This window comes from Heliangelus exortis, chromosome 2 (assembly GCF_036169615.1).
Source record: "Heliangelus exortis chromosome 2, bHelExo1.hap1, whole genome shotgun sequence".
NCBI lineage: Eukaryota > Metazoa > Chordata > Aves > Apodiformes > Trochilidae > Heliangelus > Heliangelus exortis.
In genome coordinates, this window is record NC_092423.1 from 117,911,895 (window position 1) to 117,930,735 (window position 18,841).

At 40.5% G+C, this 18,841-nt stretch overlaps 1 protein-coding gene across 2 annotated transcripts in view; it reads right to left on the reverse strand.

The window, feature by feature from the left end:
* The window catches only part of SLCO5A1 (solute carrier organic anion transporter family member 5A1), an 81,024-nt gene that overhangs the window by 17,371 nt on the left and 44,812 nt on the right, over positions 1 to 18,841 (reverse strand). For both annotated transcript variants that reach the window (XM_071737752.1, XM_071737753.1), the window contains exons 5-6: positions 17,348 to 17,512; positions 12,764 to 12,962 (exon numbers count right to left, since the gene is read on the reverse strand). In XM_071737752.1, the coding sequence (XP_071593853.1) occupies positions 12,764 to 12,962; positions 17,348 to 17,512 (364 nt within the window). The remainder of the gene's footprint in view (positions 1 to 12,763; positions 12,963 to 17,347; positions 17,513 to 18,841) is intronic.

Below are 18,841 nucleotides of genomic sequence, written 5' to 3' on the forward strand. Positions count from 1 at the left end.
ATGTCTCTACCATACCAGTGATGCAGCTCAACCCAGAGCTGACAAAGACCTTAGCAATAGCAGCATCCATACCTGTAGGATCACAGACTCTTCATTAGAAGATGATAGGGGGAAAAACAATCCAAACAAACAAACAAAAAAACCCCAAACAAATGAAAACAAACAAAAACAAAACCCAAAAAAACGTTGATCAAATGGTGCTTTGTCATCATCACATGTTTTGACTCAGGTTGACAATGTCACAGTGATCAAATTAACCAAATTAACCACCTCCTGTCTTACACACTGGGTCACTTCAGCCCTGCCCAAAACAACACTCAGGTCACTTAAAAATGCCCAGCTTGGGGAACAAACCCTGATGGATACACCCAGATCCTCCTTGCTCTGAAGAAAAGCCCAAGGTTACACTGGATTTCTGACATTCCAGGGTAGGGTCAGGGCTTGGAATATAAAACAAAGGAAATACATTAGCAGGCACAAAGGCAACCTCACTGAAATAAGAGAGTAGCAAACCCTTCTACATAACTGTATATACAAATTCTGATTATGGAGAAACAGAGTTAGAAGGAAGAGTTAAAGAGAAAATGGATAATTTTGTTCCCAAATTAAAAACAGACTAAGGTAACCAGACTCAGACGTGTATATACAGCTAATATCAGAGGATGTAAGGTGTCAAACTCTATTATCTAGAAGTTCCTAATTAATGAGGAATTAGTTGATGATCATAACATATCATATTTTTCTGACAACTGATCTGAAAAGCCATTTACTTTTAATGAATGCTTTTAATGAATTTATAATGAATTTACTTTTAATTAATGCTACAAGAATGCTTTTCAGTTCTTGGGATTGCCCAGCTGAGTTTTCTAGCATTTATTTCTTTCCCTAGCTGGCTAAAGGCTAATTGAAAACTTATTTTTGCATGTATATATTTTCCATGAAAACCTCAGAAATATGTGAAAATGGTTGTTGAGACAAGGATTGTCTTCACCAGTATCCTGGCTTTAGCAGTAACCATAAAAATATGATTAGGGAAAAGAAAGAACAGGGCAAGCTACTTACTCCAGAAAAGACTTAACTCCAGAAAACTATTCTCTTAGCCTCTAATGAGTCTCAGTTAAAATTATTTTCTGAGTCTGGTGTGAATTTTTAGTTAATAAAACCTTTTTTTTTACCTTGTACTTCTCCCATTGGTATTAGATTTTTGGAATCCACAATATTCAACAGCAAGGATTTTTTTGACAGCCAGAGCCTATTACATGAGCTTTTGTTTGTTTGGAATCTGGCTTTTACTAGAATTATCTGACAGCCCCCATTTCCACTACTTGTAAATCCTGAATACATGAAGGCTCCTGAAAAAATGCACTTAAGGTGTTCCTGGGGCCAACATGAAAATATTTGAAAGTGCTAGTGACATTTTATAGTTGCAATTAAACAAATCCCATCTAATGTTAACCAATCTAATCTTACCACATCTAATATTACTTGAAGGCATTATGCCAGAAGATACCTGAAAGTATAAGCATAGTTTTAGCTTTTATCCATGCCATTACTGAATATGCTAGCTCAGATAAAAAAAAACCAAGTCAATATTGCACATAGACATATATGCCAATACATCCAGTAAGGTATTTGTAAGGTATTTTCTGATGTCATTGCACAGCCAAACTATAGCAAGCACGAACTTTTAAAGGGCCCAGATTGTATTTATACTTATTTTTACTGCACTTGCCATGATCTCTGTCTTGTTTCAGGCTCCTAAATTAACAATAAATGGAAGAGCAGAGTCTGCAGTGCAGCTATTGCTCGTTCAGTTTTCCAAATCTCACTTGGAATTTCATCTGGGTTTAAAATGCAGCAACATTAATGCATGAAGCCAGTGGAAAAGTTACCTGAATGACCTTATTCATACCAATTTATTTCCAAGTGACAGGGCTGGCTGAGGCTAGGGAGACGAGCTCTTATTTCCTAAATACCTTTCTGTCTAAAGAAATCAAGGTTCCTGAATTCTGCACCCATGCTCCTTCTTCACTGCATAAGGTAATTACAAGACACTGAAAACTGAAAACTAAAACATGATATCAATGTTTTCACCTGAAGCTTCTCCTGTAAGTTAAGAAAGCCCCATGTTATTATGTTTTCAGGAACTGCAATGTATAGTCTTCTGCAATGTATAGCTTACTTTTTCTGGGTTTTTACTCTTAAATGTAAGTTTTGCTTTCTGTCATAGCTGCACTCTAGGCTGCACTCTAGGCTAGACACAAAATACTATTTTGTGTCTCACAATATCCACGTTAGGCACTGCAATATTCAGTACTGCAATACACAAGTTGTTTTTTTTAAGATAGAGGGCCATTCAAACCACATTCTTTATGGGTTCTAATTTGCAATATCTAAACCTTTTTATTCCTTCCAAGTGCCAAGACCAGACAGGCAGGTTCTATAAGGAATAAAGACAGCTGAAGCTTCTAAAACCTCCCAAAATTCAGAGCATGGAAGGAAGGGCCTGACCTCCCTCCAATGACTTTTTGGCTGGCAACCTCACCAGGAAAGGTGAGATGGGAGCTGAGACTGACAGCAAGACAAAATTAGAACTGGGTCCAGAGACGATGATAATAATCAGTCAGTCCAGTGACCACAAAGTAAGTCCAAGAAAAAGGTGGGGCAGAACCTCACCTCCAGCCTTCTTCAGAAGAGCTCTTACCAGTGACAAAGCTCACCCTAAACTCCATCAGCTGAACTCCTTAACTCAGGTGAAGAAGCTCCTAGAAGTGGGGAGGATGCACGCAATGCCCTGACACTCTATAATAATACCAGTGCTCACTGCTGACAGCCCAGCAAGTTCCTACACACAAAGCAGAAAAATGCCTCTTTGTGATGACAACCTCCTCCAGAAACACAACGGTACTTCACGGATTTATAACAGATCTCTTCTGATGTGGAGGAGGAAGCTTCCTCTTCCTCATCAGCTCTGCAGTTGCACGAGGTGGGAACACTGGGATTCCCTGTTCAACATGAAGGTGTTCAAATCTACATGTCCTTATCAGGCATTCTTATCGGCAAGCTCCAGAACAACACTTCCCATCTTTCCTGCTGAACCTGAACGTGATCCCAATCCTGTTCATACCTCCTCATCAGTGACTCTTTACTGACACATCTATAAGAAAAACTTGGAGCAGGGACCAGTACCAAAGCTATTTTATTCTGAGGGGAATAACCCTTCAGAAGGTTTTAAAGCTAGGTTCCTCTCTTCCTTACTTTTTTTTTTTTCCCCTTCTACGGTTTCTCTATCCATTTCTCTTTTCCTCCATTCTCTTCCCTTGTATCTGCCATTCATTTCTGCAGTGGTTATAGTGCTCTCGGGAACATAAGGAGTTCAGGGGCAGATTCTGATTCAATTGCTGGGTAGAGGCTGCACCACATAAGGTCAGTGAGTAACCTCTTTTTGTAGCAATCAGTTTCCTAGAAAAAACACACAGCCAGGTAGTTCTTCTCCACAGTAACTGTTAAACATAGTAGCCAGTGTTAATAAAGGAGGTATCTGTGGAAACACACACACATCCCTTACGGATCCGCACAGATTTCAAATGCTTCCTTCCCATCTTTGAGTCACAGCATCTTAAATACCTGCACCTGGCACACCAGAGTCTATATTTGGTCACATAGAGAACTTTGGCCCAAATACAAACAATAGTTTATTTAAATTCAGTAGTCCTTGAGAACAAGTAACTATACTAATCTCTGAGATTGAGGAGTCAAAAATACGCTTAATCCAGGTTTTAAAAAAAATTCTCATATTTCAAATATGCCCTAAAACATTCTTCAGTCAATGTGTAGTTCTGCCTTCACAGTGGTCACAACAGCAAGAGACCTAGTTTATCTCAGAAGACAGGGCCATGAAGTCTGTTGTCTGCATGGTTATAGCTAAAGTACATGGGAGATGAATAGTGAAGAAAAGTGATGCTTTAATAATGCAGTTTTGATTTTTTGTTGGGTTTTTTTTTTCTCATGGGCTTTACTGCAGTGGTACTAGAACCCTTTGGTGTGTCATTAGCTTAGTTTGAAAGTTTACTTTGAATACTCCATGTGCTACCTTTCAGCAGTGTTTCACAGATCTTCTCCCAAGAGGTGAGATGTGCCTAGCTCCACAATGCAAGGCGTCCTCCTTCTTCTTCCTGGCTGATAAACCAGCTGATATTTTTTTCACAAATGGAAGCAAAAAGTGTCATCCACTGCATCATTTACCCAGTAGTCCACTAACAGACAGGAAAACCCAGCTGCCAAAGAATACTGAAGTAATCCATGCAAAGTTGAATGGGATTCAACCTTGAAAAGGAGGCTGAAGAGGAGAGGTTGAAAGAGCAAAATTCAAAGGTCTCTTCCACATACTAGAATATATACATGAAAATCCTCACCTCCAGGAGAAGAATGTGCCCTTTGCTCTTTGCTTTCTCACACCTGAGTGCTAAGGAGAGCTGGACACTCCCATACTATCACTGCCTGTGGTCTGTGTGGAGCCCGATCTAGAAGACCTGAATTCTGAAAACAAATTCTAGTTTGACTCCTGCAGAATCCACAAATATAAATTTTCAACAGGAACTAAGCACTGAGCTCTGTTGGGGCATGACTATTTGCACATGCACTGTAAGCAGAAATCTTACCTTGGGAATTCTCTTGGTATGCACAACCTCTCCACACTGGGCACTGCAGCATAATATTGAATTAACTGTGCTGCCTTGTTTGCCCTGCTCTCAGTATTGCTCAATGGTGCCACAGAGAGGCCACTGCTGTTTAAAACCAGCAAAAGTATTTCTGCTCTAAACAGATCAGTAGATTTCCAGGGAACTTTAGCACCTCCTTAGCCCAGCAGGTACTGAACAGGAATCTGGATTGAGTTTGTAGCTGCATCCCCAAGATCCTGTACACATGCTCACAGGATGTCGAGGCTGCAGAGTCCCACATCTTGTTTGCCTTCACATCTGTAATGCCCAGGCAGGACCACTGTAAAGGTAAACAGCTATCATCAGACTTACTGCATCCCAACTATCCCATAGAATGCAAGGGATGCTCTTCTGCTCCTATCTTCTGATTAGACCTCTCTACACACAGCAACAGTCACCTTTATCATCCATCACCTCATCTCCTGTCATTAGTGACAATAAGCACAAGGACTGCTGCTTAGTGGCTTCCACTTGACTGATTTGTAATGTATTTATACACCACTATTTGCTTTTGCTGAATATGCTTGCCTCTCCAGCTGGGCACTTCTGCAGAAGATCAAATGTTACTAAGTAGCTCTTAAATATTTATTGACCGTCTACTGATCACACAAATCAGGTTCACAAATTTAGTTTGTGATGCTCTTTTATACTTTTATGGTCTAGCTGGCTGTTAACCAAAGCATTTCTGAGTGTTTTCTTTCTTGTGCCATAAACAACCCAGGCACAGTTTTAGAAACAAGTTGTGGCTTGAGCAGGGAATTAAATATCCAGGGCTGGCACTGGTTCTGTCGCCTTCTCAGCTATCAGCTGAAACTTGTCTTATAATATCACATGGGATTCCAGAAAGCAGTATGCAGTAACACATCACATAGCAACAGTCAGACTTTTCCAGTAATCTCTCAACAGAACCTTTTCTCTGACGGAAAACACCAAATCATCAAGACATTCCTTGGGAACATACTGATTTCAGCAGCATGGTGACAGAAGTTTTTCACACCAACAGAGGCAGTGTTTTTGGAATTTTACAAGCTCCCAGGTCTGGGACATTGCTGAATGTCCCAGATGCCTGTATACTTGAGGCATACACTCATACACTTGAGGCATATCCTATACTCAGCCTGCCTGGGGCACCCTCATGCTCACATCCTGGCTGCCAGCAGGGCTCTGCCACCCCACAGACAGACATGTCCTCCAGCCTAGGCTGCAGGGAAAGGCAAAGCTTTGGTTTCCCTCTCCAACCTCTGCCACCCTTTGCAAGGCACTTTTCTAACCTTTTATCCCTCCATCATGTAAAACCCTTCTCAGCAGCAGATGGTTTGTGTTGCTCCACAGGCAGGAGAAACTGCTCTCCTTGCTCACTCAGCCTATGTAGCTAACTCACATCAGAAGCATTGCTGAACATTACCATGACACAGACATTAGGAAATCAGCTTAAAAACAAAGGTGAGTGAAATCAGGCATGCACAGAATTAGAATGAAACTGGAAACTGAACTGAGCCCACTGTAATAACAATCTCAGGGGCATTTTTTTGTTTGCCCCAGAAGAAGCCTTAAGTTTACAGATCACAGAATCACAGAATGTCAGTTGTTAGAAGGGACCTCTGAAGATCATTGAGACCAACCCCCCTGTCAGAGCAGGAACAAAATTAGGGCAAGTCACTCAGAAATTCATGCTGACAGGTCTTGAAAGTCTTCAAAGAAGGAGACTCCACAACCTCTCTAGGGAGCTTGTTCTAGGGCTCTGTAACCCTTACAAAAATGAAATTCTTTCTCATGTTGAGGTGGAACTTCCTGTGCTCTAGGTTGAATCCATGGCCCCTCATCCTATCACAGGGCAAAAGTGAGCAGAAGCTGTCCCTTCCTTCTTGACACACACCCCTCATATATTTATACATATTCATTAGATCCCCTCTCAGTCTTCTTCCTCTCCAGACTGAAAAGCCCCAGGTGTCTCAGCCTTTCCTCATAAGGCAGATGTTCCAGTCCTTTAATCAACCCCATAATCCTCTGCTGTACTTTCTCAAGTAAATCCCTGTCCCTCTTGAACTAGGGAGCCCAGAACCGGATGCAATACTCTAGGTGAGGTCTCACTAGGGCAGAGTAGAGGGGGAGGAGAACCTCCCTCGATATGCTGGACACATTCTTCTTAATACACCCCAGGATACCATTGGCCTTCTTGGACACAAGGGCACATTGGATAACTTGTTGTCCACCAGGACTACAAGGTCCTTCTCCTTGAAATGCAAAGCAAATGTGCTCAAATTAATAACAAACCACTGCAAGCTGTGACTCTTCAGCTTTCATCACCTTTTTGTACCTCTTTATTTGGGCAATTTTTTTGTTGTCTACTGAAAATGCCTTGCATGCAAAAAGAGATTTTTTTCATCCTTTCAAGAACATGTGATAACACAAAATCGCCTATTAACTCTGTTTACAAAAGCTTGTTATCAAACAGTTTTAGGAGGTTCATTGTTTCATCTTCATTACCTTTGGGGTTCACTCATTGCTCACTCCTCATTCAGTGATGGGTAACTAATGAAGGATGAAGGAATTCAGATGCTAGTGATATGAAGTAATCCTTTTTCCATCACATGTGATCTACCATCTACCACATATTATAGCAGATTTCTATGAAGACTTCTCCCTGGAGGGGATCATTTTATCTTGAATGTATGTGTTTTCCCAGCAATAAGTTCAACCATAGCACTCAATCCTGCCCTCTGACACTGGGAGGCTGCCAGCTCTCCACAAAGGAAAACAGAGCATTGATTCCCCAAATTATTGCATGACACATTGCAGATTTAACTCTATCACTTCAGAAGGAACAGGTTTTTATGGAATTTGCACCAAAGCTAGGATGTCCTGCTTGTGAGTTGGCCTGTGGGAAAAGCATCTTAGTTTCAATGCACCTACTGCTGCAGACACATGATGCCTGAGAATAGGCTGCCCTGCTTGTTTTTAGAGGGTGCAGATGCTGTCAGCTTGCAGCACTGCTTCACCTGAGCTGCCAAGGACTCCCAGCATGCATGAGCACACCAACAGAAACCTGCCCCAAACAACAGTGTTTCCTGAACTGTTCACAGAATCATAGAATCAGACAGGTTGGAAAGGACCTCTGAGATCATCAAGTCCAACCCTTGATCCACAACCACTGTGGTTACCAGACCATGGCACTGAGTGCCACATCCAGTCTCTTCTTAAAAACCTCCAAGGACAGAGAATCCACCACCTCCCTGGGCAGCCCATTCCAATGCCTGATCACCCTGTCTGTAAAGAATTTTTTCCTAATGTCTAACCTAAGCCTCACCCTAAACCAGAGCTTAAGTCCATGCCCTCTTGTCTTACTGATGGCTGTCTAAGAGAAGAGACCAACCCTCCCTGGCTACACCCTCCTTTCAGGGAGTTGTAGAGAGTGAAGAGGTCTCCCCTGAGCCTCCTCTTCTCCAGACTGAACACCCCCAGCTCCCTCAGCCCTTCCTCACAGGATCTGTGCTGAATCCCTTCACAGCCTCCTTGCTCTTCTCTGGACCTGCTCCAGCACCTCTTCCCTGGACCTGCTGGCCACACTGTTCCTGATACAGGCCAGGATGCCACTGGCCTTCTCGGTCACCTGGGCACACTGCTGGCTCATGTTCAGCTTCCTGTCAATCCAAACTCTCAGATCCCTTTCTGCCTGGCAACTACAGACAACAAGACTGCTCCCTTCACTAATGAGATTCAACTGCAAGTGCTAGGACAAAACCCAGAATCTTATCTGACAAATTGCATTTGTTCACTTCTTGGAGAGACTGTTTTGTGTCTCTGTGACACTATGCTGGTAAAGCTAATAAAAAAGGAGACCTTTATTAGATGTGACAGTGATAAAAGAGACTCTAGTTCCTAACATTTTTTTGTTTCCTAAAACCTGTTTTTCTCTCCAACTATTACTCTGTGGGTATGGAATAAAGTAAGAAAGGGGAAATATAAGGCAAGATTTATCACCTGGAGTTTTCAGAGCTATGATATGTTATTCAGACACATTGTGCTGGCAGTCAATGCACGCATATCAGAAAAAAAGGTGGACACTCTTCCCATGAGGCTACAATCTCAAAAAAACAGTGCCTTATTATATTTTGGCAACATCTAAACAAAGAATTGACTGGCACATCGCTTTATTCATATTTATTTAGATCACAGTAGTAACCTACAGTACCAAGGAAATAAAAGAGATAACCTCTCATCACATAATTTCTATAATGTCAATACTGAGCTATATGATAAAAAGGATTATCTTAATTTGATAGCAATATTTTTTATTTGGTATTGAAGGACATTCTGGGTGGCAAAGATCTGCAGCATCCTTGTTGGCAAGCAGCTGGAATCGCAGCAATGAGGCAATTTTTGTGTAGCTGTCAAACAAGGGACCCTCTCACTGTGTTAGCTAGATTCCTTCTTTGTTGTTATTGTTCTGATCCAATTAGTCACTGCTTTCAAGTTAAGGGACCCAACTGGCTCTTTGGACTGAAAGAGATACAAGAATAACAGTAACCAAAAATGGTGGTACAAGAGGAAGAACAGAATTATTATTTTTTTTTACTGTGAAGTGCCTCAGTAAGTCAACTGCATACTTTAAACCTTAATTACACCAGAACAAGAGAAAGCAAACCAAAAGGGTCTATTTTGATTCATTACACACCAGAAAAGCGAGAGATGGAACTAAACTAATCCAGGAATCTGTCATTATGAGTAAGCTCCCTCTGGAGTCTTTTTTTTTGTTGCCTTGTACCATAAAACATGGAAAAGACAGATCTAAAAACAACCTAAGCAGCTGATCTCTGCTGTTTTCCCTTTACTCAGCACTGGTGAGGCAACATCTCCAGCGCTGGTCCAGTTCTGGGCTTCCTAGTAGAACAGAGACATGGATATATCTGGACAGAATCCATCTGAGAACCACTAAGGTGCTGAAGGGACTGGAACATCACTGCTCTGAGAAAAAGCTGGGAGAGCTGGGACTGTCCAGCCTGGAGAAGAAAAGGCTCAGAGGGATCTCATCGGTGTACATAAATACCTGAAGGAAGGGTGCAAATAAGTCAGAACCAAGCTCTTTCCAGTAGTGCCCAGTGACAAGACCAGAGGCAATGGTCACAAACACAGGAGGTTCCCCCTGAATGTCAGGAAACACTTTTTCACCGTGAAGGTGACCAAGCACCAGAACAGGTTGCTCAGGGAGGCTGTGGACTCTCTGTCCTTGGAGGTATTCAAAAGCTGCCTGGACAAAGAGAAAATTCACTGATTTAGGACTTTGCATTCAGATGTTGGCCATGGTGCAAGAGAAGGGTTGCTCTATCATGGCTTGACATAAGACCCTTTACACTGTTTTCAAATGTCAAATATGCTTCATAGACGAGGTTGGGGCACAGAACAACAGGTTCTAAAATGCTGGGATGTTTAATACAGAGATGCCCTTGACCTTCCTGATAACAGAGCTGCTGATGACACACAACAGAAAAACTGCTTGTCCCCAACATAAAACAGCAGAAAATCCTTGCAAATGTATTCTAATCTGTGCATGCCTCCAGGTCCCATCCGTTCCCTCACAGCTGGTCCAGTCAGAGAAGTACTGAGTTATAAAACACACTGAAATATCTTTGCCTTTTTTGGTGAGTACTGGTATGCACAGACCTCCATGTTAACTAAAACCCAGCTTACCCTTCTCCTCTGTACTGTTTTATGGCTCAGTTCATTAAAAACCAAATAGATAAAAAAAGCAAAAGCAACAAAACACAGACAAACAGACAAACAAAAAACCTCCCCTGTTTTTTAAATGTAAAAGAAAACAACAGTAGAACTCAAAATGCTTATCCAGAGTAGATTTTCTCCTGCAGGGTTTGTCTACACTGCCCACTGCAGCTGAGATCCCTGGATTGATGCCAGCACAGGTAGCTCAGGCATCAGACCTGGCACAGCCACATTAAGACAGAGCATCATGCAAGGCATTTACTCTGTACTGCTCCTCCTATCCAATCCAGCCTGTAGAACTGGCTTGGACACCCATACACTGCACTGCTTTGGAACTAGAGAGTGGTGTATGTGGTTCATAAAATCTCAAAACAAAATCATGCTTTTTTTGCTACATGAACAACAACATTCTTTGATGTCTGAGTTAAAGAGCCATCTACCAAGTAAATGATTTGAAGCTATCAAAAGACTGACCAGGAGGATTAAGAGAATGCTTATCCTGTCAGACATATGGGATGAATTTATGCATAGCAATGCTTCCTTCTTACCATTTTGATAAAAAATTTTGATTTAACCTCTGCATTAAAAAATCCTATAAGGCTGGGGCTGCAAACTCCTGAACCATGCTTTAAAATTCTCAATTTCTAGTGACATAGTCTAAGCATACTGATTTTTATACTGATCTTAAAGAGTTGATACGCCCCCAACACCTTTGAAAATTTTGCCATTATCATTTCTCACCTCTTTCCTCAGTAAGAAAAATCAGATGTAGGTGGTAAAGAAGTATTGCTACTGCAGACTTTCAGAACAGCTGTGAATAGATGCCTGTTTCAATTCATGCTATGCATTTATTGCAAATGTTATTGCTTACTGCAAAAAAAAAAAAAAGTAGATACTCTTCAAATTGCCCAGTGAAGGGTATGTGTTACATACCAATTAATTGTTTTGTCTTCTATTTAGAAATAGATTCAAATTGAAAAGCACTTTTCCACAAACAGAAAACTACAGCCTTCTCAGTGGGCAGGCAGGGATATTCTGACTTGAAACAGAGTACAATTAATTGCTATCTGAAATTTAGGCTTGAGTTCCCAGTAGTTTTCATTTCTTCATCTACACCCACAAGCTGTCACAAACATCAACAGAAGGTGGACAATCAAAGCATTCCACCCCCTTCCCACCCCTGTTCTCTCCTTCTTCTGCCAACTATGGTCAGATGAGGGTACATCACTATGCTACTCACCTCAACAGCCAGCCCCTCAACACCAAGCTTTAACTCTAGGTATTAAGAATACAAAGGAGTAAATCAGCTCTCCATCAGTTCATGACTTTCAGTTGCTGGTTCTCCTTGCAGTAGGATTAGAATTTGACAGCAATGTAGCAACACCCAGCAACACACAATGAAAATATTCTCTGTGTAAACTGTGCCTATTTTCTTCCTCCTTTGCTTGCAATTTTTCCTCTTTTATTTTCACTTGGCTTGCTCACTGCCCCACTGTAGTTCTTTTTATCCCCATCTGATCATCTCTTTTCCTGCTCTGCACTTCTACACTGTCCTCCAAACCTCAAAATCAGAAACACAATAAAAGCACATGATCAGGCTTCTGAGGAATGAAACATCTTCTCACAACTTCTCCTCCCTGTCTTCCTTCCAAATATCCCTCATTTTTTAAAAATGCCCTTCTGTGAATTTCTTAATGTCACAGCCTAAATCCCCCATTTCCAGTACCTTCCTACATCCACATCTTTCTTTCATCCTCAACATACCTTTCAGGGTTATGATCTAGTCCCTGATTTGATGATGACCCAGCAAGTGCTGGGGGACATTCATACAAGTACCAAGGGGTTCAGGAGCCACTAATGTTGGTAGCACATGTCCAAGGGACTCTTCTCAAACAAGGACTGTAGACCCAAAACACTATTAATCGATAAAACTATTCAGATACAATCTTTACAGTTCCTTTAGTATTTTCATGATTTTCATAAGCAGAAAAGATTCGGGGACACCAATTAGACTCTGAGCAATATACAGAGGATTTTATTCTTATTTTACTGTAGTCCATTATTTTCACTGAAGTTCATTCTAATGCATTTTCCCATGCCTCAAAAAGGTGAGTTATTGCCTAAGCTTCATTATAAACTAGATGTAAAACTGAAGGGACACATCATAACAGAGTGTGATTACATCACAATACTCACCAAACATCAGGTGAACATGGGGCTTCTTCAATATATCAGCCATCAGCATTTTTTAGCATTTTTTACATTTCTTTGTCAGGTTTACTGCAAAAAGCTGGTTTTGCCACAGTGGATTTCAAGCTACTTACCCAGTGGTGTAAGGTATATTAATTCCCCCTAGATTAATGCTTTCACATCCAACAATGAAGAGAGTTGAAAAGCAGAGCAGAGAAACACCACTGCAGATCATAGCCAACTTTGCAGACTCTCTTGCACCAAGTTTCAGCTTTTTTATAATGTAGCCACCTAGGACAATACCAACACCAGCACTGGGGACAATAATCACACCTGCCAGGAAGAAAATCGAACAACATTTAAACAAGACCTATAGAAATGGTATAAAAACATAAATATTGGTTTCATTCCCTAATTAGATGACTACAAAGGCTGCACTAAAATCTCCATTGTTTGATTCTCTGCTAGCAGACTGAGTCATACTTTTCAAACCTCTGGAGTGTTGTCAAAGAATTAATAAAAGCCTCCTTATGATATTACCAGCAGCCAAAGGGCAATAAGAGAACTATTGTACTTACAAGCAGAAACATTGCTTTGTATTTATTTTAGAATGGGGAAGAGGGATACACATTGCTCCCGTTTAACTACTGAAAATTTTAAGAAATTCAGATTTGGACACAAACCTTCCTCTCCCTATTCTCATGATTAATTCCAGTGAAGCACAAGTGCTAAGCTGGAGCAGGATCCCAGAAGCCTTCCCACTTGGGAGTCCATATGTGAGCCTGGCTGTAAATCTTGCCTTCTGGATACTTTGCTCAAGTTCAACAGCACTTTCCTACCTCAGCAGCCCTGTTCATCTCAGGACAGCCAAGTGAACTGTAAACTGATCAAACATGATTAAAGAAGTAAAGATACTAGAATGAGCATTAAGGTAACTTTAAGATACAAAAGACTTGCATATAACATTTCTGGCTCTCTGCTGCTACATTTATAAGGTGGCAGCTCAGCATCATGTCACCAGGATGTTCTCACTTCTCAGGGCCTGAGGTGGTGGTGTCAGTGAATGTCTTGCACTTCTCAGCTTCCCTTGGCTTTTCTTTCTATAAATCAGATCTTTGCTAATAAAGATATGTTCCATGTAAACACGGAATTTTAACAATTTCTGGCAGCTGCATCTAGACAGAAGCTAAACTTCATAGTCCAAATTCTTACAGATGTTGGTCTTCTTTTTATAGAAGGCAGTACGACTGTAACTTGCAAGTATCTTTAATATTATTGCAAAGCATTCTTATTCTCTGTGAATTTGTCTAACACTGCATTATACTTATCAAAATGTTGAGATTGGGAAAGCAAAAATATGAAGCAAAAATAGTTGCTGCCTTAATTATACTGCCATTATACAGGCATTATAAAATAAAATGTTATTTCATGAGGAAGACTCTTAATAACCCTCCACATTCTCAAAACCAGATTTTCCTATAAGAGCAGAATTTAAATGTGTAAGTCCTTATAGAAGAATTAAATTATTTTCACAAAGTTCAAAGATGTTATCTCTCTTGAGCTGCTATATCTCTCACTTTCAATGACAGAATATAAACGAGAGAAAGAAACAATGCAAATCCTTTCACTTCTGAAAGGATTCTCACACTGAAAATGTTCTCTCTTTGTGAAAATGGTAACTCAGCCATCTGAGTGTACCAGGCCTGCCCTGCTCTACAAAATCTGTGTCAGAGAAGTACATATCTATGCCAAAAGCAGACTGAGATCACTTGAAATGACTTCTAAAACACTCTTGTTGGGTGAACCAAACTCCATGGACCAAATCTGTGGCTACATTAGTGCTAAGAACTAAGGATCTAGCCTAAGGTAGATAAATCAACCTCAGTATTTTATTCTTCTTTCCACCTTACAGCTTAGCTTTGAGTTCCTAACCTCTTTGGGATCTGAATTTACCTTTTCTTTCTCATCCTCTGGAAGCCACAAGTATTGGAATAGCTTTCTCTAGAACTGAGAATCTGTGTGTCTATGTCTAGCACCCTGTCAAAACTGAGCATGTAAATATTTTGTGAGACATTATCTTAGTGGTTCTTCCATTAGTGAGTTACACCGTGCTGCCATTTTCATCCATCTTTTGCCATATGACAAAGATCAGAACACTAATAATGAGAAGGACATCAGCAAATTGCCTGCCAAGGTTTGCTCTTGTTCTGGAGTATGGAAAGGTAAAGGAAAGCCTACACAGAAGAAGTATAAAGACAATTTCCTCTGTGGGAAGTGGAGCTCGGGATGAAAAAAACTCTCTCTGGGAGAAACAGGAAGGGGCAGGAGTAGATTTCACTGCTTGTGGTTAAGGCAGCAGAGAGAAGTGCTCATTCCCTCCTATGTGTCAGGAAGCCTGACAGGTTCTTTTGCCTTAAGTAGGAACTTTTCATCTCCATGCCCCTCTCTTTCTGCAGGGGATGTGAAATCAGAACCGATGTACTGTCAAAGGAACGCAGCTATTACACTGTACTTCCAGGCGAGCTTCCAGGGGAAAGCAAAGCATGTACATCTAATCAGGACATGCATTCTTCTTTTTCAAAGGCATTTAGAGGAATAAAGCTAAAGATCTGATACTAAGCTGTTGTGCTGCACTCTGCTTCATTTTATAATGACAGTTTGGCTTCCAGGAACTGTACGCATGCCAAATACACTCCTGTGCACAGTGCTCTGGGGCAGTATCAGCTTTCAGTCAGCAATTTTCAAACTTTGTCCTTTTTGATGTTGTCAGGATGCTCCGTAACTTGAGGCTTTCCACAGCAGCAAAAGATGATCTTAACAGCTCCTAATACTCTGGGAACATAAAACTACAATATCTGCTTAGTGGGCTACACTTTCAAAGGGAATACCGTGGAGATCTTCAAACCAGTTCTGCATAAGGCATCTTATATCTTTGCTAGGACTTTAGCTAGATCCAATGTGTTTATAATAATTTTAACAGAAGTTACCAAAGTGCTGCTTTAATATAGTGTGCCATTCTTCCAACTACAAATTATTTGAATTGCAGCTCTCTTTTTCACAAGCAAATCTGCTAGGGAAGCACTTGAAATTTTAACCTGGATTTGTATAAGATCTACACAGAACCAGAAGCCAAACTCCGTTTGTTTTTTTTTAACTTGAAAAAGCCTGGAGGCTGAGTGCTATCTGCTCTACACATTGAAAACAAAGCTCCAAACAAGACAAGACTGCAGCACAAGCTGCACAAGCTCAAGCCATAAAGTTTGGCACATTGCATCACATTGCATTTTTGCAATTTCTAACAGAGAAAACAACAGGTGTTAATAGCTTTACAGCCCGGATAGGGTCATGTCGTCTTCTCTTCCTTTCCTCTTTTAATGTACCTGCTGTTGAATATTTTGTCTGGCAAGATTGTTTCTGCTTTATTATGAGAATGAAGTTCTGGAGCAGCAATCCCATCAAAACTCATTACAGCAGAACTCCCATGCATGCACAGCTACCCTAAGCTTCAGATAGAATCGCAGTCCCATCAATCAATGTTTCCTCCTTAGATGCACAACAGATACAGATAAAGGGATTTCATGCCCTGAAGAAAATCTGATCCTAGCAAGCTCTCAAAGAGAAGTCACCACATGGTGCTTCTCTGATGTTTCCCCTCCACACTCTAGAAACAATCCTCACTTTTCTTCCAGCCACTACAGGTGACAAATTATTCCCATGAGATGCCTGTGCTGTTTCCTCTCTTCTACTGCTTTTTGTCTTCTCCTTGACTGTTACCACAACTCACTCTCCACTCCATCACCCCTTCTCAGGTGCAATATCTGGAAGTATGGGGGAACAAATAACTAACCTGACAAGAAATTATCAGCTATTCTGTATGGGAAGCTCCATGGAGAAAACAAAAAGATACTTATAAAGACAAGTGTCTTTGATGCAGCCAGGAGAGAAGGGAGATGATCTGCATGACTTTGGCCCCAACTCTGCAAAATATTAGGACTCCTTTCCCTAGGAAAGTTCCCACATCTCCTTCCTGCAGAGTAGGAAGGGAATAGTATGAAGCTTAAATTTTGTTGTTTATAGCTCTGTTAGAAGTTGGACTTGGCTGTACATTGCTGCAGAAGCAGAGAAAGTGACACTCCTGCAAAGGAGGGGGCTCAGACCTGAAATGAAAGGTGGGAGAAGATTTGGAGAGCTCTCCTGACTAGACTAGATCATTATATGCTCAGTGTTAATTAGTAAATATGGAAAAAAACACCAGCCTGGAGGAGAGAGATAACTGAAGGATGGGACAGACAAACAAGGCATCACTGGGGAAAAAGAACGATTAGGATACTTTGAAGATCAAAGACAAAGTAAAATTCACATAAAATAAGAACAGCTTTAGAAGACCTTTTAAGGCACACAAACCACAGCAATGCCTGTGGGTTTTCTAGATTGTTTTTGTTGTGTTTTTCCTCCCTGAAGACCGTTAACACATTAGAAAAATTCTGCCTAGGTTTCTGTTAAAAACCTCAACTGTTTAACAATATAAATGGTTTCATATTTTACCAAACACATATAGTAAACATCAAAGAACAGCCTGGATATCTGGCCAAACAGACAAAGCCAGGTCAAACTATCTGTTCTAACAAACACATTTTTGGTTTGTTCCTCCATTGATTCATTTCATCAGTCAAACAACACCAACCCTTTCAATCTTACACTACATGGCAATGCCTTACCAGTGTAGATGCTGGCATTGGAAGCTGGGATGCCAAACTGTGACTCGATGAACTTGGGAATGAAGGTAATAAAAGCTGTGACAATGGCACTCTCAGCTGTGTATGACAAACTCACAAAAAGGAATGTCATGTTGCTTAAGATCCTGACAGCTGCTCTTGGAAGCTCTATAAAATGACAAAAGTGACAAACGGATGTTATAAATAATGAGCGATAAACAAAAGCAAGCTGAAACAAAACAAATCGATTTTCTTTGAGATGGACTGGCAATAATGGCTTGTTAGCATCTGGCTACATTTGCTGGGTGGGAGAGTGCATATTTGGGATTGCAATCCTTTGCTCTCTGCTCTTACCCTATCTCAATGCATCCCCCCAGGGCTGCAGTCCCACTTTTCACACACACAGCTGAGGTCTGCTTTAACAAAACATCTGAAGAAAGGGGGTCTACACGGTAATGCTATAAAGGAAAGGAAAACAGCAAAACAGTGTAGCAGTTGTGGAATTACTGTGATGTCTTATTTTGACATTTTTTGCAAGGTTACAGGTATCACACTGCTGAACTGACACTCATGAGTTTTGCACTTCACAGGAGGAAAACAGGGCTCAAACTCCCCCTGTAATTTGCTGCTTCATGGACCACTCTCGGAAAGTTGGGAAGATGCTACTATAGTTGAAAAAGGAAACAAAACATTTTGAATTAAACATTTTTCTACATGATTTAAATGTATTTCCAACAGATGCAGACAAAGCATGCTGAAAAAATCACATCAATAATATCAATGAATCTCAGCGTACCTTACATACAACCATTTAATATTCTCAGAAGGGATAAATCAATTTAAAATGAGAGCACATCATTAACGTAAATGAAAAACTACTCATAGATGCTGCAATCATCCTCAAATCAAATATCAAAAGGCCATTAAAGTCAGCATTGTAATTAAAAGAAACAAATACTTTTAATTCAGTCCTGTTATGATGTCAGATTATCTTCACATGATGATAGCTCTATTCAAGACTTCTTTTTTTTTCAGATTAGATAGTGAGATTTTAAACATTTTTTTTCTTGGGGCTTCTACCAATATCAGAGGTTTATTTTCAAGTATTTTAACTAATTACAGTTTGTTTTCTTTCATTGAACACTACTTGAATCAAAGCCCATTGAACTCCATGACAGGAGTACTCATTAGAAATACAACACGTTGGGAAAAACAACTGAGGGAGAATTTTGTTGATGTTAAAAGTTGTCAAGTCAAAAATCTGTCTCACTTTCTCCATTGACTCCAGTAGTTTATCTGTGTAAAAGCAAAGAGAATTTAGACTCTCAGCATGTCAGAACTTGTCAGGCTGCAAATTAGCACCTAAGTTGTCTGACTACATCCAATCTTAGCTTATGCCAGTCGTCAAAATTTATACTGAATTTGTTATGAGTACAGGGTTTATAAATTTAATGTAGTCAAATGCTCTAATGCTGCCTATATGAGGAAACATATTAA